Raw genomic sequence first — 23,736 nt, 5'->3', positions numbered from 1 at the left:
CAATACAATTTTTCAATACAAGCTGCTGTAGAAAAGTAGTTTGTGCAGTATTTTTGTTGTTCATACAGCTTATCAAAAGAGAACAAAAACTTGAACACAGGCAGTCCTCAAAAATAATTTTGTTATGGGATGTTGTTTGGCTGCAACAGAATTATAATGGGTAAGGGTAGAATTTGGCTCTTTTGTTGCATATGGAGGGAGATAAATATGAAATCTCCTTCTAATCAATTAATCAATAACTACAGTGGTACAGGGTTCTTGGTCCTGGATTATGTCTCTGAGTCATACACCCAGCAGCTCCAGGTGAAAGAGGAACACTCAAATACTTTAGATCTATTACAAAGGGTACCCCTCTCTGGGCAGTCAGAAAGGTCTGTGAAATTATTCACCATTCATATGTGCAAATGGTGAAAATGCTGTGCCTGCTCAGGTGAAAACTAACCTCAGTTGTGTTAGTTTAGGACTGGAAGAAAACGTTGGGTGTCTTAGGAATAAATAATCACAGAATCTACTAAATTGGAGGGAAGAGGGGGTCTGCATTTGGCAGAATGTGATAAGAACATTTAGAAAGGGAAAAAGAAATGAGAAGTGTAGAGATCCTCATTCCCTTGTCAGGCTGCCTTTCTTCCACAGGGTCTGGAGCCCTCCTTCCTGTGCCCATCCCTGCTTTGCCCTGTTATTTCAGTCCTGGTGTGTCTGTGCTGGGTTTTCAAGCAGCTCCTTCAAAGATTGCCCATCTTTTTGAAAGCTCTGCAGTTGAGCCCTGCTGAACCACTGCAGTGGGTGCCTCACTTCCACCTGCAGCCATTCCTGTGCCTTTGTAGCTCTCTGTTCCCACTCCGTGGGGATCTGTGTGCTGCAGAAAGCCCTGGGGTTTGGGTCATTGCCATGGATCTGTTTCTCTACAGGTCTTTCAGTGTTTAGATTTTTTGCAAAGAACATCTCTGCCAGGTTTCTTCTGTGTAGCTTTTTTTTATGTTTTTTTTAAAGCATTGTATTTTATTACAATGGTTGATAGTGACCTGACTTGTAAATAGGACATACTGGGACAAGTTTAAAATTCTTTCTGTTCCTCGTGGTTCTTGTTGTGTGACCCATGTACCTCTGAGGGTGCTGGGGAACGGGAAAACAAGTGTTATTTTGCACATGCTGAAACACAAAGCTTTTCTTTTGAATGAGCAGGTGACTCCTGTGTTTTGAACTAATGGCTTGAAATGTTTTGGGGCTGGGGCGTTGTTTCTACTGGGAAGTACCTGCTCCCTGCTTAGCCCACAATTTGAATTATAGACTCTTGCAGATAGCTGTTGATATGCTTCCTAGTTTTGTAGCTGTGCCATAACAGTTTGGGGGTGTTTTTTTTGAAGATTTCATCTTATCATGCACATGCTTGAACTCTCCTTAGTTCTTCCATTCCTGACCTGGGCTGGTGTGTTGTGCCACAGCTCCTGGGCTTTTCTTCCTGTCCCAGCTGTACAGGTGGTGATCTGTGTGCTGTGCTCATGTCCTGGGCCATCGCTGGGCAGTGCTTTGTGTGCTTCGTTCCAGGATCAGGGGGCACTGGAAATGCCCTGCTCAGCTGAGTGACACTGCAAGGTGGAGTTGGGAACACGGGACTGGTTTCCTCTGTGGTTTTTCTTCGTAGGAAATTTTTTAATGAAATGCAGCAAGGAGAAAGCTTGATTAAGAAAAATTAAATTTGAAACCATTGATTTTCAGCTAAAAACATGATTTTAAAGAATACTGAGCCAGAAATTCTGGAGTATGTGGACTTGGGGATGAAGAGTGGGAACCTGATGAGGGAGATGGAAATAGGGACCAGGAGCTAAGTGTACAGGCAGAAAATGGAGGAAGGCCTGGATGTGGAGCGTTTGAGAACCAACCCTTTGCAGAGAAGGAAGGAGTGCATTGGTGCACAAGGAGTTGTATCCAGGAGGAGGAGTCTCAGCTTCTTCAGTAGAGCCTGTTTCCTGTGAAAACTGAAAATGCAATCCAGCTTGCTCAAGTCTTACTGTCACTAACTCTGGCATCTGCAAACAAAACGTGTTTCTTGTTTGTTCAGTTGCTGGAAATCACATATATAATGGTGACCTATCAGTTATGCCATGGAGCCATTATGGGTGGTTAGCCCATGGATTAAGGAATTCCATTCACAGATTAACATGGTGCTGTACTGTGAAGCTTTGGGTTTAATGCTTAACTTAAATAAGCATTAACACAGCACTGGTGCTCAAGTTTAATATTGACACTTCCTACCTTCAAGTTCCTCGTAAAATCTTCACCCCATGATTTGATTCAAGGTACAGCCTTTAATTAAATGGTGGTGTCCACTTACCTTTGTGTACCTGCCTGATTCTGGGTGCAGGACAGGCTTGTGCTGAGGTGAGTCCAAGTCACCACCAGCAGAATTTTTGCTCCAGCCACTTTGAGCTGGAATGGATGTAACGAGAGGAGGGAGGAGCTGTGGGACAGAACAAATCTCAATCGCAGAATTCAGAAGCAAAATCAAAAATTTAAACCACACTTTTCAAAAATGGAGTAACGTGTTCACTGGACTGGTCAGGTTAGGAGAAGTGCCAAGCATTTATGCTTAAAATAGAATTAGGAGTCTGGGTTTAAAATAAATTTTAATTAGCTGGAGGGATTTCCCTCTAAAGCTAAAAGATGTGAGTGCTTCACACTTGCAGCTTCTGTCATGAGCTCATCAATGCCTGAAGCATCAGTTAATAGAAATAAATTGCAGTCGACGTTGTTTCATGTGGCAGTGGCCTAATGTGATAACTCCTGTTTGTTCCAGGGCTATATTTGTTTTAATTTACTGTATTTCCCGCAGTATCTGCCTCAGAAAGGACAGCATTTGCCTTGGTCTGTCCAGAATGGAAATGTAATACTCTCTGCCTCCATCTTCTTGTTTGACAGATGGAAAGAATGTCATGCCTTCCTGTAAAATCAGTGAGCAAACAGACAAAAAACCCTCTTCAAAATCAGATTCCTGCTGTTGGAAAATGCTCGACGTAGTGTCCTATTAATTGAGTAGTGAAGGGTAGAAAAGCTGAGGCCAAATAGTCTAAAGCTGTTCTAACACAAGGCCTGAGCTCGTGCTGTGGTTGTTCTGCCACCTCCACATTTACAGCCAACACTGAAAGCACTGGGGCTGTTTGGTTGTAACTTTTCCAGAGGAATACCTTCCTCTAACAGGCTGGAATTCTTATTAGCTCCTGAATCGATCCATGCTGTCCCAGCAGCCTCTGAAGCCTTTTGAATTCCAGGGTGCCAAAAGTTTTGTGGTATTTACCCTTCCTGGAGACTTCCTATTCCTTGGCTTGCACTTGTGTAAGGCATTTTCTCTTAGATGGTGTCATTCCAGAGTGCTGTGTGCAAGTCCAACAAGGAATTCATATAGCTACTCTTTATTATGTCCTTTTTTTTGTTTTAATTAAGCTGATAGGATCGTAATCAGCTTCTGACTTTGTTTTTAAAGTCTCTCAGAAATGATCACTGAGTTCAGAAGTTATTGTGAATGAGCCCACAGAGTGTAAGTGTACGTAAGCCTAATTTCCATGGTAAGCCCAGTGTTAAAAATACTGTGGATTGTCCTTTGGGGAAAAAAAGGATGTTTTCTGTGGGGCTGCTTATTCTGGAGAGGGACATCTCTGACTACAGTTATTTGTAGTTCCTTGGCAAATGGGATCAAATCAAATTCTCATCTGGAGAGAGAAAAGTCTGGACTCTGTAATGTGTGTGTTTTCTCTTGGGTGGAAGCTGAAAGCCTGTGTATCTCTTTCAGTGATTCTCTCAGTTTCCATAGTGGGTAAGGATTTAAAAAAGCCTGGATAATGCTGTTAATGTCTCAGAAGGCTTGTTTTCCTGAGTTTTTTATCTAACCACGTGGCCCTCCTAATATTTCAATAAAACAGTTATTGTTGCCTGTATTAAAAGCCATTAGTGTTGCTATGTTTAGCTCACAAATTTGTAATGCACATTACGTGTTTAATTACTTGAGGGGGAAAATGTGAAGGATTAGTTACTTCTACCAGAGTCTCAGTTATCAAAATGCAGTGTCTCTGTACTGAAGGATATAATACTCCAGGGGTCAGCCACAGTGGAACATGTTATCACTTAGAATGGCAGCTAAAATGAGGTCCAGAAAGCAGAATTTTATTCTCTTCTGGGTTGAGTAAACACTGCTTTCCCCTGTTGTTTCCATTACCTGTGCACAGTGGAAATGACTCTTCCATACCTGTGTGTGGTGAGAGAGGCTGGTTGGTCATGGTGGTCATATAGGTCAGTACAAACTGACACCCATCAGGGTTTTTCCTGTGTCTGAATAACTGGGCTTTAGGGTAGTTTGGCCTTCAGAGGATTCGCGCAGTGACTGCTCGCCATGAAAATTTCTACCAACAGATCTTCAGTATTACCTTTGTGTCCAAGGACACAGTATTTCTGCTGAACTCAGGATCTCTGTTCTGGAGCCAAATATTTTGACCTAAAATGGGATTGATGGGAAAGAGGGAAGTAGAGGAATTAATTATTTTTTTTCCCCTTAGCCTACTGTCCCAAGCATGAAAATCCTATTTAGCCTCATCTAGGAGCCTTATCTTTATATCTGTTACAGTAATTATGGACTTATCTGCCTGAAATACACAGCCCTCCTCTTTAGACTGCATGGATTAATAGTTAGGGTGGTTTCTGTCCTGTAGAATCCATGACTGAGTTTCCCCACTTGGGATCTCAGGTGTCATTCTGTCCTCTGGCAGGAAAAGATATTTAACATAGAAGTATATGCATGTCTGGTGATTCTTGGCATGATTAGTTGTATTATTTATCCTCATCGGTTTTCAATGTTCTCTTATCCCTTTTTTTTTTGTTTGTTTATATAGCCCTTTTAGGGTCTCCAGCTGGTGGAATCCAGAATTCCATCGGTTCTGTTGGCACAGGCCAGCAGAACACTCCAGCACTAAGTAATCCCAATCCGATCGACCCCAGCTCCATGCAACGAGCCTACGCTGCCCTGGGGCTGCCCTATGGGAACCAGCCCCAAACACAGCTGCAGCCCCAGGTACAAGGCCAGCAGCCAGCACAGCCCCAGGCTCACCAGCAAATGAGGACCATTAATGCACTGGGTAGGTGGAGAAAATACCAAGAAACCGAGTGTTAAAATAATTCCTGTTGAATTTTTAGGGTAGTCTGGTATTGTGCTTGGTTGGAGCAGTGACACTATTTGTATTCCATACTGATCATTTATGTTTGAATGGTAGAGAGTTTTGAGTATGCTGCTTTTGCCAAATAGCAGGAGTTTTGGTTTCTCCTAAAATATAGCTCAGAGCTTGATGTTGCCTGAGGTGATGAGACACAATTGCTGAAGAATTTTGCTTTAACAGTTGTCACCTGTTCTAACAGACAACTCTGTCTCAAATGCTCCTCTCTTTCTGCAGCTTGTTAGTATTCTCTTCTTTTTAGCTTATTGATCTAATAGTAAGAGTTTATGAATTTAAAATTTTAATACCTCATTTTCGTAGTTTAGACTGAAAGTAACTTTATTGCATAAATAGCTATGCGTGTGCACCACAGCAGGTATTATTGTAGAAATACTTACCTGATACACTGATATACTTCTTCCATTAACCACTTGGGCCAGTAAAGTATAGTTTTGTCATATTATTGTCAAAATTGTGAACTCTCTACCAATGATGTTTAATTTTGTCCCAAAGGAGCCAACCAGATGAACCTTCCTGCAGGAGGAATAACAACAGACCAGCAACCCGGTCTAATTTCTGAAACTGCTCTTCCAACATCCCTTGGGACAAATAAGTAATGCACACATTTTCATTCTCGCTCAATTAAACATTTATTTACATGCTTATAAATAAGGAACTGCTTTAAAAACTGGTTGTGTTGGCATGGAAATGGTCAGTGACATCTACAGCTATGCTCAATCTAGAGCTGCTGCTTTGTGCCTCCTGAGAGCTCCACAATATTTAGTAGTTTTAAATGAGTTTCCAAAGGCAGAACATTTTGTGGTTTTAAGTGTACCAAATACCTTTACCAGTTGTGATTCTTTATCATTCACCCTGTGCCTTGTAAACTCCTGAGCTTTGCTGCTTTTTGCTGCCGTTTGTCGATAGCAAACTTTCACTTAAGGAATGTTTGATACAGCAGCTAAAAAAATAATGAAAGCAATGACTGAAAAATAACTTCAGGCATCAAACCTACGACAAAACTCTGCGTTCTTGTAACAACCCCTCTTGCTTTTGGTGTTGTTTTAGCCCACTAATGAATGATGGCACAAATTCTGGCAATGTTGGAAACCTCAGCTCAATGCCCACGGCTGCACCTCCTTCGAGTACCGGGGTAAGGAAAGCATGGCATGAACATGTCACTCAGGACCTGCGCAATCATTTAGTGCATAAACTGTAAGTATTCACCAAGGCTGCCCTTTTTTCCTGAATGTTTTTAAAGAGTTTCAATACAGTAGTTCTATTATTAAGCTGGGGGAAAAAAAAAAAAAGTTGTCAGTAATGGTGCTCTGGTGCTGGGCCACTGAGGATGAGCTGTTATCTTTAATGCTCCTCTTCAGTTCTTCCTCCTCGTTAAGGAGCGGGCATGAAATTTGTTTATATTACAAGTAAATGTGCTCTGCTCTACTGAACAGGTATTTAAACTCCTGACTGTTAAACCTCACTTTATTTTCATCATTGCTTTAATCTGGTGAGAAATAATAAAATATTGGGGTTTTTTGTTTTGTTTTTAGCACGTTTGATATGTTTTTACATACCTGGTGTATAAGGGAATGTCCAGGATGACTGTAATAAAGCTGTATTGATTTTTGATTTTTTTCCTGAAGGATTTTTCTTTTGTTCTCCCTCCTTCCTTGCAGTGTCCAAGCCATCTTCCCCACTCCTGATCCAGCAGCACTGAAGGATCGACGCATGGAGAACCTGGTGGCTTATGCCAGGAAAGTGGAAGGAGATATGTATGAGTCTGCTAATAGTAGGGTATGTTGCCTGAGTCCATTCAGTAGCTGTTAAAAAACTGTAGGATCACTAATCTTACAGGTGTAGTGAAAACCACAGAGAATCATTTCACTGCTCCCTCGATGAGGAAAGTCGTGTTTTCTGTCTGTGACAGTGTTTGTACAGTCCAAGACAGATGATTAATGTCACTCCGAGCTAATTCAGCTCCCTCAGCTCCATGAAAACTACACAGCATCATAGCCCAGCCCCACCTGCATTCCTCCTGAGTGTGATTGACAAAGCTTGGAGCACAGCTTGCAGTTCTTGGTCTTTCCCTTACTGACTTCTTCCCTTTCTGGAAGTCTGTGTAAACAGGAGTTTTAAAACTTCCTTAATGTTTCCTTACTGTTGGAGGTTTTCTGTAGGGCCCAGAGCTGTTCCACAGCTTACCTTCTACCTGCACTGCTGGAATTAGTTCTCCTCCACTCAGCAGGACCTAAAAGTGGTTTGGCAAAGACATAGGAAATCAGTTGGCCTGCCTTTGTCCTTGTGCATGGAAACAAGACAGAATTCCTGTTCATGTTCATGATTTTCACTGTCTGCAAAGAGGTGCCAGTTCCGACCTCTCCTGCTCAGAGGGAGCAAACCCCTGCTGATTGACAGGCTGAGGATATGACACTGTGGTGATTCTACCCTAAAGGAACCACTCCCTGAAAGCTTTCATTTAAAAAACGATGTCAGTAGTGCCAGTAATAACAGCCAGTGAGATCTTAGCAGATTAGAATCCTGAGATCCTTCCTTAAGTAAGGGAGGAGTATCTGAAGAGAGTGGTTAGTGGCATTTCAGGTGACAATTATTCAGCAAGGCACTTCCTCTGCCTCTTTCAGCCCATTTCCCAGAAGAGCTGAAGGTGGAAGGCAAGTTTTATTTCCTAGAGATAAATATACTGGCCATACTTGCAGTGCTGCTGCTGTGGCAGTGTTGGGCAGTGAGCACGTTGTATCCCTCTTGTAGCTGCTGAGAGGTCGTTTACAAGGAAGGCTGGAGTGTGATCACCCTTGGTCACCCTGGCAGCTTTAGAGACCAATTTTAGGGAGAAGGAGGATTCAGGGACATACATGGGAGTCGAAATACCTTCTCAGTAAGGATGAGCATAGTAAACTCCTGGTTATAAAATTAAATGTCTTCTGACAGACAAACACCCAGAACTGTCTGCTCTTCACCCCTCCAAACAGCTGTCAGAGCCTCATTGCCAGAAGCTGCTGTTACTGGAATTCATCTGATGTTTTTGGCTCCAAGCAGCAAACTTGGAAGAAGGGAGTAATTCAGAATTTACTGATGATGCCATGAGGAATTACATCCTTTTTGAGGAGCTTCCCTTCTACTTTGACATTGCAAACCATATTAGTAAGAGGCATCATTGCAAGCAGTTTGACACTGTTCTAGTGGTGTGTGCTCCTTGTGAACACAGCCTTTTTGGGAATCTTTGCAGGAGGAAAGTAGCACAATCATAAATTTACAAGTAGGAAGTTAGAGGTGAAGTGGCTTGAGCAGGAGGAGAGAAAGGGCTGTAGAGCTTTTGTGCTGGACAGCAGAAAGTGTCTGCACTGACTTCTGAGACATTTGGAGGAAGGAAATTATCTAAAACCAAAGCTTTATATTGCATCACTGGACTTCCTTAAGGAGGCTACTGAAGAATACCTATCTCCTGGTTGTGATGAAAATTGAATAAAGACGTAATGACTGTGGGACAAGCATCCCTCAACCTGTACTCTGTGTAACACTGGGTTTTGAGAGCGTAGCTGACCCCACAAAAGAATTGTAGTCTTGAGGGTTTGTGAGGTTTTTTTGCCTTTAATGGGTGCATAATCTCATGCACTTGGCAGTTACTGACAAGCAAAATTGTCTACCTGGTGTGCACTGTGACTGTCGTATTGGATCTGTTGTTGTTGTGGGTTGAGTGAAATGGATTTTTCATCTTTTGCAGATGTAGTGTTTAGTTGTCTGTGCCTGTGGACTGTTTTTTCAGTAAATTTCCTCCATTCCTTTGAGGTTTTTCTGGTTTTGTTTATCCTTTGCCATGATTGCTGATAGCCAGACTCTTCAGGAAAAGAGCAGTTCTTTTATGTAAAAATTGGTCTGTTCTTAACATCTGTCTCCTGAAGTTTATTCAGTGTAACTGTGCGCTGGGAATATCTTTTTCTTTTGTCTGTGGATTAGTAAAAATGTTTATTATGAAACTAACATTTAGAAATCATTAACATTTAAAAACTAAACCCCAGCTTCCTGGCTTTTGTCGAAGCAAGAGAGAACCTCCAGCCTTCTCCTTTGCTAGTCTACTCAGAGTAGGTCTGAAGGATAGCCATAAAGCAAGTGTGTTTTCTGGTATCTTCATTTTTCCTTTTCTGCATTAAAACAGGGATAATTCTGAGAAGAAATATTTCTTTTTCAAACAGATATTAAAACAAAAAACCCAGATGATGGTATTCAGGTAGTAAACGAGACTAAATGAGTTCTGCTGCCACTTCTTTACACTTGATGCTGAGTATTCTTTTTTTTTTTTTTTTCCCCCTTTGTAGGATGAATACTATCATTTATTAGCAGAGAAAATCTATAAGATACAAAAGGAGCTGGAAGAGAAGCGGAGGTCTCGTCTCCACAAACAAGGGATGTTGGGGAACCAACCAGCCTTACAGACCCCAGGGCCCCAGCCCCCCGGGATCCCCCAGGTGGCTGCTGCCATGGGCCAGGCACAGCCCGTCAGGCCACCCAGTAAGTACTGCTGGGGGTGCCTCTGCGCTTCCCAGGCTCTCCAGGTTGTATTTTAAACTGATTTCGCTGACCTTTCTTCTGCTGTGTTGCAGATGGGCCAATGTCCATGCCAACCGTGCCTATAAGTCGTATGCAGGTTTCTCAAGGTATTTTCTGATTTCCTCTCTAATTGCAAATTGTGGGTTTAAAATAATTTTATTGGGGGGGAGGGGGAAGCTGATCTTATGTTGGGTTTTTTTGGAGTTGGGATGGAGGAAGAACTACTGGGTCTTCCTTTTTGCAGCATCATTCTGGTTGCTGTGTGGCAGGGTCTGTCTCAAAGTGCAGTCTTAAGAACCAACAATATGTACCCAGCACTTTCCTAGCAATTGGGAATTGATTCAGTCCTTCCAGAGAGGACAGTTCAAGCAAGAATACTGTGGAGAATCTCATTTCAAATGCTGTAAAGGGGAAGGATGTTGGCATTTCTTCTTCATCAGTTAATTAGCAAAAAATATATCTGTAGCTGGAAACATAGCAAATTAATCCTAGAATGTTTGTAACTAATGATATCCTTTCTTGGTTTCTGATGCATTAAAGTGCATTAAAAAAGTTGTTCATGGCACTTGACATCATTGATTGAAGCTGCTGTGAGCTCATGGGTGGGTTTTTTCTGAAAAATATAAACCCATGAGGTGCTCCAGCTTCCTTCAAAAACGTGTTCCCAGTTATTTTATTTCGTGGTTCAGAGTTAGTACTTGGTCGAAACTTGTGTTGAAATGTCCTTGGGAAGTTAAATCCTTTTAGAACTCATTTGAATAGGAGAACAAGTTGATAGCAAATATAGCTCCATAATTACACCTTTAGACAGGTTTGGGGTTTTTGGAGGGGTTAAATGTTTTGTATAAAAAGCACAACCCCTTTTTAAGAATTTTACTGGCTTTTGTCCTCATTTGAGGCTTGGAGTTGCCTTCATATATACAAGATGTATTTTTATCATATTTACTTCAACCCTTTCAGTGAGCCCTAAATAAGGCATTGCTGTTTCAAAGCAAATGCCTGATTTTAAGAAACCATCCCAAGGTATTATTTATAAATAGCACCGTGTCTCTGCAGATCATCCACACCCTTCATCTTTTGCACTTAATGTTTTTCTTCAGACATCCTAACTGGTATTCTTCTAAACACTTCTTGCATCCTGATTTGTCTGTGAAGTCACATAATTTGAACAAAAGCAAGAAATAAAGTGCGGGGCAGTCAAATTTCAGCCACCATAACTGTGAAATTTTATAGTAGAATAAACATAATAACCAATTCTATGACCTGTTCCTAATGACTTGTTTTGGGGGTGCATTTGCAGGAATGAATCAGTTTAACCCCATGTCCATAGGGAATGTACAGATGCCACAAGCCCCCATGGGACCGCGGGCGGCGTCTCCGATGAACCACCCGGTGCAGATGAACAACATGGGAGCCGTCCCCGCGGTTCGTACCCCTCCTTCTGCTCAAAGCTGATCCCCCCCAGCAGCCACTGCTCCTCTGAAAAGGCCATGTCACAGAGCAGTGCTGGAAATTGTAGGATAATTTCCTGGAAAGGCTTTTATTGAGGTATTTACCTGCTGTAAAAAAGCCCACCAGCCCTTTCGAGGCGTTCGTGCCAGAGGTGCAGTAATTCCCAGCTGTCTGGGGAAGAGCATCATTCCTCCAGAAGCTGGCTTTGCAGTATATACACCTCCTTTATTTCTCAGTGAAAACATGTTTTATTCTTTAGAAAAACAAAAATATTTTCAGTTTCACTGGATTTGTTCTCTGTTATCTCAGAGAACAAACACTCTCAGTAGAGTTTGGAATATTACCTGTTTAAAAATAACTCCCTCGTGAATGCTGGGGAACAAATGCTGAAGTTCCATGCATATCCCCACTTACATTTGGTTTACTGAAGCCAGTTTTCCTTTTATTTTTTTGTCCTATCTTTTGGTTGATTACATTGAGGGTATTTTCTTTTGTCTTGCTTCATAATACTCAATGGTAATGAGTTCATTTGGGTGTTAATTTTCAGATGGCAATGTCTCCTTCCCGAATGCCTCAGCCACAGAACATGATGGGAGCTCATTCCAACAACATGATGGGTCAGGCTCCCACCCAGAACCAATTCCTGCCCCAGAATCAGTTCCCTGCATCCACTGGGACAATGAATGTGAACAATGTGGGCATGGGTCAGTCAACAGCTCAGGCTGGGGTGGCACAGGTAAGATGGATTTTCTAATTAGGAGTTATTTACTCTTAATTATTTTACTCTAATGTATTTAATACGTTTGCTTATTTGTATTTCTGTATCCACTGTTCAGCACAGTCACCCCAACTTTGGGGATCCTGGGTTACATCTGCCTTTTTCAGAGGCTCTTACATAACCCATCGGCATCTGTTAACGGGGGCTGTGATTCCTGTAACGCCCTGTAATTCCTGATTTAAATTCCTTAAAAATGCATGCTGATGAGATTTTTAGGGGGAATATCAGAAATTAATTTATGGGATGTTTAGGAACATATGTTTCCTCTCTGTGTGGACCCAAGTAGCTAACTTTAAATCTGGATTTATAATGAAGTGGCTAGGGAAGATCTTCTAAAGTTTGTTTTAACCTTTCTGCTTCTGAAGAGAAAATGGTTGTTTTTCTTCCTGTGACATTTTTCTGTTGCTTTGGTAGTCAATGTTAGTAGCAGCTGTATTTATGATGTCAAGGTGTGTGCTCTTCCACAGGGAAAGTAACTCAGAGTCCAAGTAATTCAGGCTGGTTGAGTCCTCCAGAGTTCTCTAGTCCAGCCCTGTCCTCAAATGAGAGATGACTTAGATCAGGTTATGATGGGCTCTGTTGAGTCAAGTTTGGAATATCTTCAGGATGAGCATCTACAGCTTCTTGGGTCCTGGCTCAGTTGTTTGACTGCCTTTGTGGTGAACATTTTCTTCCTAATGCACTCAGTTCAGTAAAACTGACTGTGTACAGGCAATAGAGGAGTATGTTTTAAATTTGAAACCTCATCTGCAGGAAATTGTTAACTGATTTGGATTTCTAAGAGTAACAGTTACATCTGAGGATAGCATATTCTTATTTTATCACCAGTTATCTGATGCAATCTTCAGTAAAATATACAATTTAAAGGTTTAAGTACATCCAGAATACGTTATTATATTGCTGCTCTGAAAAACAAATCCACAGTTTTCTGAAGCATCTGGAGCAGTCTAATTAAAAACAAAACAAAACAAAAAAACTCCTCTTAAGTCTTGCTCTGTGCAACTGGGCAGCATTAAATGTGTTGACCTGCCCTCTAAAGCAGAGCTGCTCCAGAGTCCTGACCTAAAATGGGTATTTGCTCGAAACCATTTTGTGTCAAAGCCTGACCTTTGCCCAGCTAATGGCACGATTTAGAGGCTCTGTGCCTGTGGGTTTCTGTGTTACTGGGATGGTGGAGATTCCCTCTGTATGCCAGAATTAATGCAGGGCAAACATGGCACATCTGGGGCTGGGAGAAAGGTCTTTGAGAGCTGATGAGAGCGATGACAAAAATCAGAGCACAGTCACTTGCAACGGCAGCGTTTGTTTGTGGCTGATCTCCTGGATAGTGTTCTGTCAGAGAAGGCTTCAGTGCCGGGATTTAAAGGATAATGTGATTCCCAGGGTTTTGGGAGTCACACATGTGTAAGAGACTCTCTCTTCCTAGCAGGGGCAGGTTCCCAGTGCTGCTCTTCCCAACTCCATGAACATGCTGGGGCCGCAGGGCGGGCAGTTGCCGTGTCCCCCGGTGACGCAGCCGCCTCTGCACCAGACCACGCCTCCCGTGTCCTCTGCTGCTGGGATGCCGCCCATGCAGCACCCCACGCCGACGGGAATGACTCCTCCCCAGCCAGCAGCACCCACCCAGCCATCCACACCGGTCTCGTCCTCGGGACAAACTCCGACCCCGACGCCGGGTTCTGTCCCCACCGCGACCCAGGCCCAAAGCACCCCCACGGGGCAGACGGCAGCCCAGGCCCAGGTCACACCGCAGCCCCAGACCCCAGTCCAGCCCCAGTCTGTGCCAACCCCGCAGCCAGCCCAGCAGCAGCCAACATCTGTGCAGGCACAGCCACCTGGCACTCCAGTAAGTACCAGCCAGTCCCATTTTCCTTGTGTAGTGACATTCCATGAGTCTCCCTGTGTGTAGCACCGTAGAGCCCGTAGTTGTCAATAGCAGCTTCTACTTTAGACCAGAGGGTTCATTAGAATGTGTGAAATGTGTGTGTTCAGATGTTCTCAGCATTGTCTGAAGGAGGGGGGGATTGAATGACTGAGCTGCTCAAAGTAAAATTGGCAGCAGTGTGCAGAAAGATGAGGTGTGACGGCCTAATACTACATTTGGCCACGATCAGAATCTTTTCTGAGCCTGAGATTTGCATAATTTTTTTTAAGATGCAGTCAGGCAAATGCACGTTTCAAGGAATGTACAGGGTTTTCCTGGGCAGGTGTTTTCTCTGTAAAAGAAGCCACTTTGGGGCAGAATTCTTCCTCGACTTCTCCTCTGTAAAGCAGAGTTATTAAATGTGTGATATCAAAACTTGGCTACAGTGACCTGTATCCATGTTCTGCACTGTTTTAGAATATCATCTCATGTCTCTTTTGTGCTGTTCATTTTTAGTAAAGGAAAATATTTCTATATATGCAGTGTCTTTCTTTTGTACTGTTTTTACAACAGCTATCCCAGGCAGCAGCTAGTATTGATAACAGGGTCCCCACCCCTGCCTCAGTTGCTAGTGCTGATACGAATTCCCAGCAACTAGGACCAGATGCACCAATGCTAGAAAGCAAATCAGAAGTTAAAACTGAAGAAACTGAGCCAGAGACTAGTGAGACACAAGTGGAAGCTAAGACTGAGGTAAATGAGATTCTCTACAGCTTAACTGAAAGCAGTGATAGATATAAAAGCACTTAATGATGTGTCTGAATCGGTGAGCTAAGGGGCGAGAGGAGGGTCGTTACTGAAAAGTAACTGTCCTGAGGAAAGCCATGGATGGAAAGTGCTTCAGCAATCTCAAACTAATATTTTGGTGGCTGAAGTTTGGGTTGTAGATGTAACAGTGCATCTCGTTGCGTCCTTTCTTAAGGTGGAGGAGGATTTACAAGGATCTTCACAAGTAAAAGAAGAAGCAGATGGAACAGAACTGAAACAGGAGCCAATGGAAATAGAAGAAAAGAAGCCTGAAATGAAAGTAGAGGTTAAAGAGGAGGAGGAGAGCAGCACTAATGGAACCACTTCCCAATCCACATCACCGTCTCAGCCCCGCAAGAAAAGTACGTGTATGAAAACTGAGTTTCCTTGTGTACTTTGGTTTCACTAGCATTTGTTTTCCAGCTCCTGCTGGAAGATCTGTTTTGCACTTGTGTTCCAGCACGTGGAACTCTGGGAGATCAATACTCTGTAACTTAATTTTGAAAGTAGGGTTCTTTTAATGTTGCGTGAATCGCGGGTGAGAAAAGCATTGTGCTCTTGATCCCAGGGCAGTGAGGCAGGGATTGCTGGAGGAACTGAACACATAAATCCCTCCCTGTACATCTTGGTGCTCTTTCAAGGGAGTTCAGTGTAGATAAGTGATTTCAGTAACCAAGAATATCCACTGCTTTTATTTCCCTGTTAGAGGCTGCACACGCTGCCTTCATACTGAGTTTTGTCAGTCACTTCTCTGAGAATTAAGCACCTGAACTGCTCTTCTGAACCTGGATTCCTCCTAGGCTGGACTGCTGCAATAGGCTTAAACTTTAAAATGAAGTTCTGTGTTTTCAGGACTTTAAGGTTTTCAGTGCAATGTTCATTTGGAAGCTTTCTCCTTGGAAATAGCTCAGCAGTCTCTTAAGGTACATAAATTGAGGTGTGACTGTATCTGTACTCAAGGAAACTTTATGGCATTACAGATTATATAAATGATTGAGTGCCTTGGGTTAGTAAGAAATAAATGAATAAGATGATTAAAACAGAAATAAAAGACTACACTTGCAGTGCAGGCTTTGTGGGAGGCTGCAAGATTTAAGTTTTTGGACTCAAAACCCTTTGCACTTCCAAGACCCCTCTGTCTTTTGGCATCTGCTTTTTTGAGATGGTGTCTTTTGTGGGTAGTTTTTAGTTTTTTGACCAAAGGTAAGCTTTCAACACGCTGCAAATGTCAAAAAATCTGGATCTCCTGGGCGTGCTTGGGGTTGCATTTGATTACTAAACATAATCTTTCTGTAATAAAACCCTGTAGAACACATTTTGCTGTAGATTGATATTTTCAGTTTGCAGCAGAGTGGGCCAGCAAACGAGAGCTCACTGCAGAACCAACTGGCAGAGCCTGTTCTGACCAAAATGTAACACAGGGAGTGGAAAGCTTATTAGCATTTATGAACCAGTGCTATTCCCAGTGGAAGGAATCTCTGCTTCCTGTTAGGAATGCACTTGCAGTAAATGGAGGCGAGCGGCTCAAGGAAGGTTCTTGCAGAATCAGTCGGTGGAAGCTGCTCTGGGTTACTACGTATTGCAGTCCCTCCTTTAGTAACACAGTTTTCCCTTGGAAGTGTTGTCATTAAGTAACTCTGGAGTGGAATTCGTGTGCAGCGTGGGCAGGTACAGCCAGAGACATGAGTTGAAACGGTGACATTTCCTCACCCAGGAGTTTGTTCGACTTTACCCCAGCGTTGGTATCAAAATGCTGAATGAAGCACGAGGTGTTGGAGGGTAAATACAGCAAAGCGTGCTGAGGGGTTATGAGGTGTTTTAAAACTCCTGGAGAGGCTGGCCAGGAGTTTTCACGGGTTACAGAACTACTGGGGACTTGTTCCTTCCCGTGCAGCAGAGTCCTGAGGTGCATCCCACAGCACCTGGGACGCAGCAGAAGTGCCATGGAATGTATGTTCTAACTTAGCAAGTCATAGCCTTGCTTGGCTTTATTTCTGCAGATCTGATGTAAGCAAGAAAGGAGATTCCTTTGCCTCTTCCCTTGCAGGCTCAAAAAGCTTGGCATAATATTCATTTGGGCAGCTCCTCTCTCCTTGTAGGTGACTTCTTTAGTTTGCCCTTGGAGATGAGTTTTACTGGTTTCTTCCCTTCTTTGTAAGGGAATAATACTGCAAAACCTGCAAGGCCTTGGGTTTGGGGGTTATTCAGGTGTCTTGTCTTAAGAATTTTGAAGATTGCTAATCTTCCTGTAGGATTTTCCCCCTCAGTAGTCATAAGCAGTCTTGCCTCTGTTTGAAACAAGTTAAAAATTCAAAAAAAAAAAAGTAAAAAAGGTAACATTGTACTTTCCTTTGGCAGATAATACGTCATCATGAGTCAGGCAAAGATCCCATTTTCTTTTTACCACCCACATACCCAAGACAAAATGAAATAACTGGGTGCCAGCTCCTTACAAAGGTCTCCTATCCAATGGAGGAGGACCGGGAGCATTTCATTTTGGAAAGAGGAGAGAGGGCAGAACAAAACTTCCTTGTAAAATCAGGGTATAGGGAGATCCTATGTTCAAATATGCTGTTATTAGTCACATTCCTTTGAGGCAGAGCAGCTAAAGACAAAGGCAGCTCTTTACATTTTTAGGTAAAGTAATAAATTGAAATGATATAACTGGATTTTGGGTTTGATTTTCTTCGAACTTCAAAATGAAAGTAGGTTATAAACTTTATCAGCCAAAATAATTAGGCTTTAAGGAACTTGGCAAAAGTCGTGCTGTGTCTCTGTAGTTTGGGTTTAAATTAAGATTGGATTTATTTTGAAAGATGCTGTAACTTCAAGGTGTGTTATTATAAGAGAAAGAAGTTCTAACAGCAATGTCAAGCAGGTAGCCAGAAGGGGGTTTTTTGACATTTAAATTTCATTAAATGAAATAATGCAGATTGTGATGTTATGAACTACCTGAATCAGAGCAGTTAGAGATTAATGTTCCTCATTAACGGAATTTAATGTTTCCTTCTGTTCTCGAGAATCCCAGTGTATAATTTAATAGTTGTTTATAAAATGTTGAGAGTCTGTGAGAGGGTTCCTTGCCTAAGGAAGTGCCTGTGTATATGGTATTGATAAGCATGGAAAAGAGTTACCATTTTATTGGGCCTGAGATTGTGGAACAACTGAAATGATCATACAACCAATGTAGTCATCTCAGCTTAATTTCTTGTCATGCTTTATTTTCTTGTGTACTTTTTAAAATTGTAGATTATGAACTAGATGTCCCAAAAAGCAATTTATATCTTACCAAAATACCATTTGAGTGAAAAAAGCAATGATTGTGACTCAAAGGGGTCACTGAGCCCTGTAGATTCAAGTGCTTTTGACAGGACTAACTGCTCCATTTTATTGGTGTTGTTCTCATTTCATCCAGGTAGATAAATATTAGATGCCATCCTGCTTTCCTTAGTTGTCTTTTCTTTCTCAATAATAGGCATTCTTCGCTATGTAAAGTCACTGTTCCTAAGGAAATAAATGTAATTACACTGCTGAGATGTTCAAAGAGCTCTCCAAGTTATCATTATTTTTCAGAAAATGTATTGCCTTTTTTTTTTTTTCTGTCCTTGTCATTCACTACTGAAAGAATCGTGGCTGTTGCCATGTCACTGTTGCCAAGTGGTGCCATAGAAATCTGGAAGTATTAACACTTTCAAAATCAATTAATGATCCATCAGACCAGGCCTGTTTGCACACTGTGGCCAGAAAAAATTCCTGTGCCAGCTCTCAGGACATCTGGTCACTCTCTGTAGAGCTGGCTCTTCATCCCTGTCCACTGCAGTGGGTTTTGCTGGAAGAATCTTGGCTTGGAAACAGCGAACAAGGTTAGAAGGGAGGGAGAGAAAAATAATGCTCAGTCTCTTCTCTGAAGAGAAAAGGTTCATCCATGTTGAAACAATTGATTTAATTTGATTCTGTGTAAGTTTAGAGGGGGGTTTTATGCTCTAGAGTATGTATCATTATGGGCTAGAGTTGTTCCCATCCCCTTATTCTGGGATTAACACCTGCTGTGATGAGAGGCAATAGAAAAGCTGTGTGGCTGCCTCTTGATTTGTAAGTGAGGTTTTGCCTCTGATCAGGAAATCCCTCTTCAGAGTTCTGTGTTAACATAGTTCCTTGCTTTTCCTAGGGGAGTCAAGAGGTTAGGAAGTGTGGGAAGCAGTTTTCTAACCTTTCTGACTCTCACTTGCAGTTTTCAAGCCCGAGGAGCTGCGCCAGGCTCTCATGCCCACCCTTGAAGCGTTGTACCGGCAGGACCCCGAGTCTCTGCCTTTCAGACAGCCTGTGGATCCCCAGCTCTTAGGGATTCCGGTGCGTTGGCATTAAGAAAAACCTACCAAATCCTCTCCTGCTTTGTCTTTGCCCGTTCCAACGTTCATTCCCCACGTTTGACACGCCGGGAATGGTCGACGTCCTAAAACTAAAGTGGTTTTTTTTTGCGTCTCCAAAGGACTATTTCGACATCGTGAAGAACCCCATGGATCTCTCCACCATCAAACGGAAGCTGGACACGGGGCAGTACCAGGAGCCGTGGCAGTACGTGGACGACGTGTGGCTGATGTTCAACAACGCGTGGCTGTACAATCGCAAGACTTCCCGGGTCTACAAGTTTTGCACTAAACTGGCGGAGGTGTTTGAGCAAGAGATCGACCCCGTCATGCAATCACTTGGCTACTGCTGTGGGCGCAAGGTGTGTGTTCTCCTGGGTGCAGTTGTGTTCTTCCCAAGAGCTCAGCTTGATTGACCAGACAAAACTTTAGGTTTTCATATTTTAAAATGGAAGTTGCTAGTAGTTTGGCTTTATCACAGGCATGTGGAGAGCTAAAGAAGGTCAATAACATCCTTCTCTCTGCTCTTGGGTGGTTGTTGTTGTATTTTGCACACTCAGAAGACAGCTGTCTTGGTCATAAGCAATATTAAAATACTCCCCTCCTTTCTCACATCCCCTGCAGTAAAGCAGCAGGTTGCAGGGTCAGCTTTTAGAGTTAATGATTGTCATCAAGTCGAGAGGGCTGTGCTAATATATTTACAATAGCTCAGAAAAGCGTGAAAAACCTGACAATCTGATACCCCTAAGCATCAGGTTAGCACAATAGATCCTTGCCGAACAAAGGGTCCCATTGTAAAGCTGCTTTTCTCCCTTGTTTTGCAGTACGAGTTCTCTCCACAGACCTTGTGCTGCTATGGGAAGCAATTGTGCACCATTCCCCGGGACGCTGCCTACTACAGTTACCAGAACAGGTAAATCCTTGAATTCAGGGGTTTTTTTTTCCTTATTCAGGAAGTGACATCTCCTTTGACTTCCCTGCACATGTAGAGGAGGAGGTTTCTTAATTTTTGCTTTTCTTGGTCAGCTAAGTCAGGGAACATTTATTTTCTTTACCTTTCCATGCTGTCCTTTTGCAGGTGACTCTTGACTTTCCTGCAGTTTGGTACCCAGTGTGCTTTGGTGCTTGCTGTTAGTTAGGCTGTCCCAGGAACTCCCGAGTGCAGGGCAAGTTGTCCACGTTTTCCATAAAAAGAGGAGCAGGGCTTTTCTGGAGGGAGAGGGGCAGAACTGCAAAAAGGCCAGTGGGAAATCCTGTTACCTTGTTCTGGGAGAATTGTGAAAATATGCAGGTTTGTTTTCAAATTAGTGCCAGAATTTGCCAAGTAAAGGGTGTAGTGATTGATTGCAAGACTTACATTCTCCCTTCCTAGACAGTGCTTAATTCTATTTAAATTAGATTGGAAATAGCATTAAAAACTACCCAGAGACTCCATGAGAAGCTGTGAAAATTATGGTTTCTCTAAATCTTTAATTAATATTAGGACTTGGTGTTTGATTATTAAACAATCATTAGATTATAATACTAATGTTCTATTTAATGCTTAAATCTCCAGTGTTAAAATAACAAAACAAACTCAAAACTTGGCTTTTGTTTTGGGTTCTTAGATGATGTGTGTTGTCCCTCACCAAAAAAAAAAAAAAGCAGAATATAAATGGGCTAAGACACAAGCTTTGTTTTAAACAAGGAAAAGGAAGTTATGAATTGCTTTCCAGAGGCTTGGCAGTCTCTGAGCCTTGCCAGCTGTGAAGTGCACGGGGCTGTTGTCTGAGTGAAGTTTAAAGAACCAATTCAGACACTGAGCACTTGCATTTCAACTTTCAGGGCCATCCTTACTCACCAAGCAGGCTCTGAGCTGGTTTAAGCCTGTTGGGCACCAGCACTCTGAAGTGTGGCAGATGAAAATGTGTGTCCTACCTCGTGTGGGGGCAGAAAGTATTGACAGGGAGGAGTAAATTCATGACCTCTCATTAAAAGGTTTTAAACAGACACTGTGGACTCTGAAAAAAGTCAGGCTGAAGAGAAACAAAGCAATTAAAGTGCATTTTAAAAGACAGCTCTTCAGTACTGGAATGGGGGAAAAACAACCCTTAAATACCATCACTGTAGGTAGAATTTGAGTTAATTTTCATGTTATGCATCCAGGTAGTTCTGCATTTGAAAAGAACAGTAACTTCAAAAATTGATTGAAGAAGGGCTCGTTTTTCTTTCAGTTATCCTTCCCTCTTTAAATTCCCGTTAAATCATTAGGGTTATTCCATGGAAGGCAGTGTTGGGCACCAGCAAGAAGCCCGGGGTTGGTGGGGCAGTGGGTTCCTCTGCACTGGCTGTTGCAATATTTCAGTTTTCTGCCCATTATAAATGTTTTGAAATTGTAGATTTCTGTTCATTCAGATGTCTTGAGAGAAAGGGTTGGGGATTTGGGGTGGGTTTGGGTTCAGGGGGAATGTGAGGCTTTGTGTTTCAGGCCAACTAAATTGAGTGATAAACGGGGCTTTTAAAGAAAGCATTTCCGAAGATTTATCTCCGTATTTTTAGGTGTGCATTTGGAGTGTCAGATCATAGAAAGCCTTTGCTCATCAGCTGTATTGCTATAAAACAATCATGTTTTCTGTGGCAGTGATCTTGAAATCTTAGGTGTTCTTAAAGACCTAGAAAATAAGTGAAAAAACAAATTCTGTGCTTCCAGCAGATCTTTTAATTGGTCAAATGCTCTTGAATTTTCCATGTACAGAACAGGCAAAAATGAATGCACTAAAGTCCAGCATATCACATAACTAAATTACAACTAAGAATATTTAGGCACCATTGAATGAAATGAGCTCTGGCACTACAGTTCAATGATTAAAAGTTAATTATTTGGTATGGAACTGTTTAGGTTCCCTAATAAGGCAGAAATTTAGGTTAAAGTGTTCAGAAAACGTGAATATCCAGTTAAGAAAACTGATTGGTGTTTCATACAGTTATTAATTTGGAATTTCCTTTGAATACACTCAATTACAGTTGGGAATTCTCCTGTGAATGCAGAGATTGAGCATTTTTTGGACTTTGGTATTGAACCATAATGTTGCTCTTTGATAAACGGGAGTCAGTCACCTGAACAGTCTGCATTTGAAAAGCTTTTCATGTTTGATGTGTTGCAATAAGTACATTCTTTGGGGTTTCTATGGCTGTTGTAACTAGAATATTGTATGTTTTCTATGGGTTTTGGTGAATATTCGTGGGGGCAAGCAAAAGGCAGGTCTTTGTTTCTGAGAGTCCATATCCATAATCAATTATAGCTATTGCTTCACCATGGTTATTTTATGGATAAATGTTCATGATCTTTAGGTGATTTCATTTTCACTGTACTTCAGTTTTTATTTCCTCATTTTAATATCATGGATTAAGGCTTGGAGTGCTTTGAAAGCCCATAAATTATTCTGAAAATGGATCAGAATTAACATTTTCTGGGATTGTTTACCTGTAGCAAAATATGAATAGGAGCCTTGACCATGGATTTTCCTGGCTACAAACTCCTGTGTTTGGGTCCTCCTGAGTTTCAGTCCTCCCCAGTCTGACTCTTAAAATGATGAGTAACCATGTTAGTAAGGAAAATAATTAGTGAGGGGTTTTAATTAAAGGAAAATTCAAAGCAGCACATTCTAGGGGGAAAAAAAGGGGACATGGACAATGTGTAAAAGGATATAAAATTCTGAATCTCTTATATTTGAGTTTTATAAAAAAAAGAGTACATGTTTTGGTATTAGTTTAGGGGTGTGGAGTGAGGGGCAAGGGAGGTCATTGGAAATGAGATGTGCAGCGTCAGTCCCCACTCCTGAAACTCTCCTGTGGTGTTCCTCTTTAATAACCCCATTATGTTTATCATTCCAAATGATTACAAATTATTGGAATACATTTGCTTTCTTCCTGGCCTCGCTGTGCTGCATTCTCAGTCCCAAAATCGTGCTTTTCCTCGGGAGGGCGATGTGTTTCATCCCAGTGGGGCTGACCCAGGAGCAGTTGGGTGCAGTTTAACTGGTGGTGGGCTGGGAATCCACCCTTGGACAGAGAGGGGTTGCTATCAAAGAGCAGCTGCCCTGTGTGGAGGTGGCACTGTGGGTTCTGTTAACCAGGATAAACCAGCCCCTCTCCCCTCGAGTCGTCCCTCACCACGGCCAGGGCTCTGTGTTCTGCTGCAGTTCAGTGGCTCTGGGCTGCCACAGCAGCTCCTTACCCAGAGCCAGCTGGCAGAGCTTGGAAAAGTTTTCTGGCTCTGGAAATCGTGCCGTGGTAACTCTGAGCCGGCTCCAGCCCGGGGAGGGCACGGAGAGCTCTGCGGAACTGCCCCAGGAGGAAATTCTGATCCACCCATTCCAATAAGTGCCTGTAAATGCCCGTTGTTGTCTCCAGGAAAGCGCAGCCTTGGAGGTGTCAGCGGGATCAGTAGTTTAGGTGTGTGAGGGTGTGCTGGAAGGGGCAGAGCTGCCACTCTGATCAGTCTCCATCCCCTCAGTTGTTGGTTCATTGTGACATTGAGTCTCGTGCGGTGCCTTTTACGCTCCCCATCCCACAGTTGGTGTTCGAGTACTAAATCTGCGTCGTACTGTGCTGCCATCGCTGCTTAAACTCTCTCACTCTCGATCCTCCATAAAGCTCCTTTATTTTGATGATCCTTTGTGGCCTTCCCGCATTTTACAGCTGTGGCCTTTCTGTTGCCTTTGTTCA

General features: G+C 42.5%; 1 protein-coding gene across 5 annotated transcripts in view; it reads left to right on the top strand.

The window, feature by feature from the left end:
* The window catches only part of CREBBP (CREB binding protein), a 92,540-nt gene that overhangs the window by 48,014 nt on the left and 20,790 nt on the right, over positions 1-23,736 (top strand). For 2 of the 5 annotated variants that reach the window (XM_050317596.1, XM_050317592.1), the window contains 14 exons: positions 4,878-5,120; positions 5,709-5,808; positions 6,264-6,410; positions 6,875-6,992; positions 9,530-9,722; positions 9,815-9,868; positions 11,062-11,186; positions 11,761-11,949; positions 13,418-13,837; positions 14,429-14,608; positions 14,838-15,024; positions 18,894-19,012; positions 19,152-19,391; positions 19,854-19,942. In XM_050317596.1, coding sequence (XP_050173553.1) covers positions 4,878-5,120; positions 5,709-5,808; positions 6,264-6,410; positions 6,875-6,992; positions 9,530-9,722; positions 9,815-9,868; positions 11,062-11,186; positions 11,761-11,949; positions 13,418-13,837; positions 14,429-14,608; positions 14,838-15,024; positions 18,894-19,012; positions 19,152-19,391; positions 19,854-19,942 — 2,404 coding nt within the window. The remainder of the gene's footprint in view (positions 1-4,877; positions 5,121-5,708; positions 5,809-6,263; positions 6,411-6,874; positions 6,993-9,529; positions 9,723-9,814; positions 9,869-11,061; positions 11,187-11,760; positions 11,950-13,417; positions 13,838-14,428; positions 14,609-14,837; positions 15,025-18,893; positions 19,013-19,151; positions 19,392-19,853; positions 19,943-23,736) is intronic. The other 3 variants (XM_050317595.1, XM_050317593.1, XM_050317597.1) reach the window with 3 other exon arrangements.

This window comes from Myiozetetes cayanensis, unplaced genomic scaffold (genome assembly GCF_022539395.1).
Source record: "Myiozetetes cayanensis isolate MyiCay16 unplaced genomic scaffold, myiCay2020 scf20-37, whole genome shotgun sequence".
NCBI lineage: Eukaryota > Metazoa > Chordata > Aves > Passeriformes > Tyrannidae > Myiozetetes > Myiozetetes cayanensis.
Note: the sequence above shows the minus strand (reverse complement) of the source record. Positions and strands in the feature narration are given on the sequence as shown.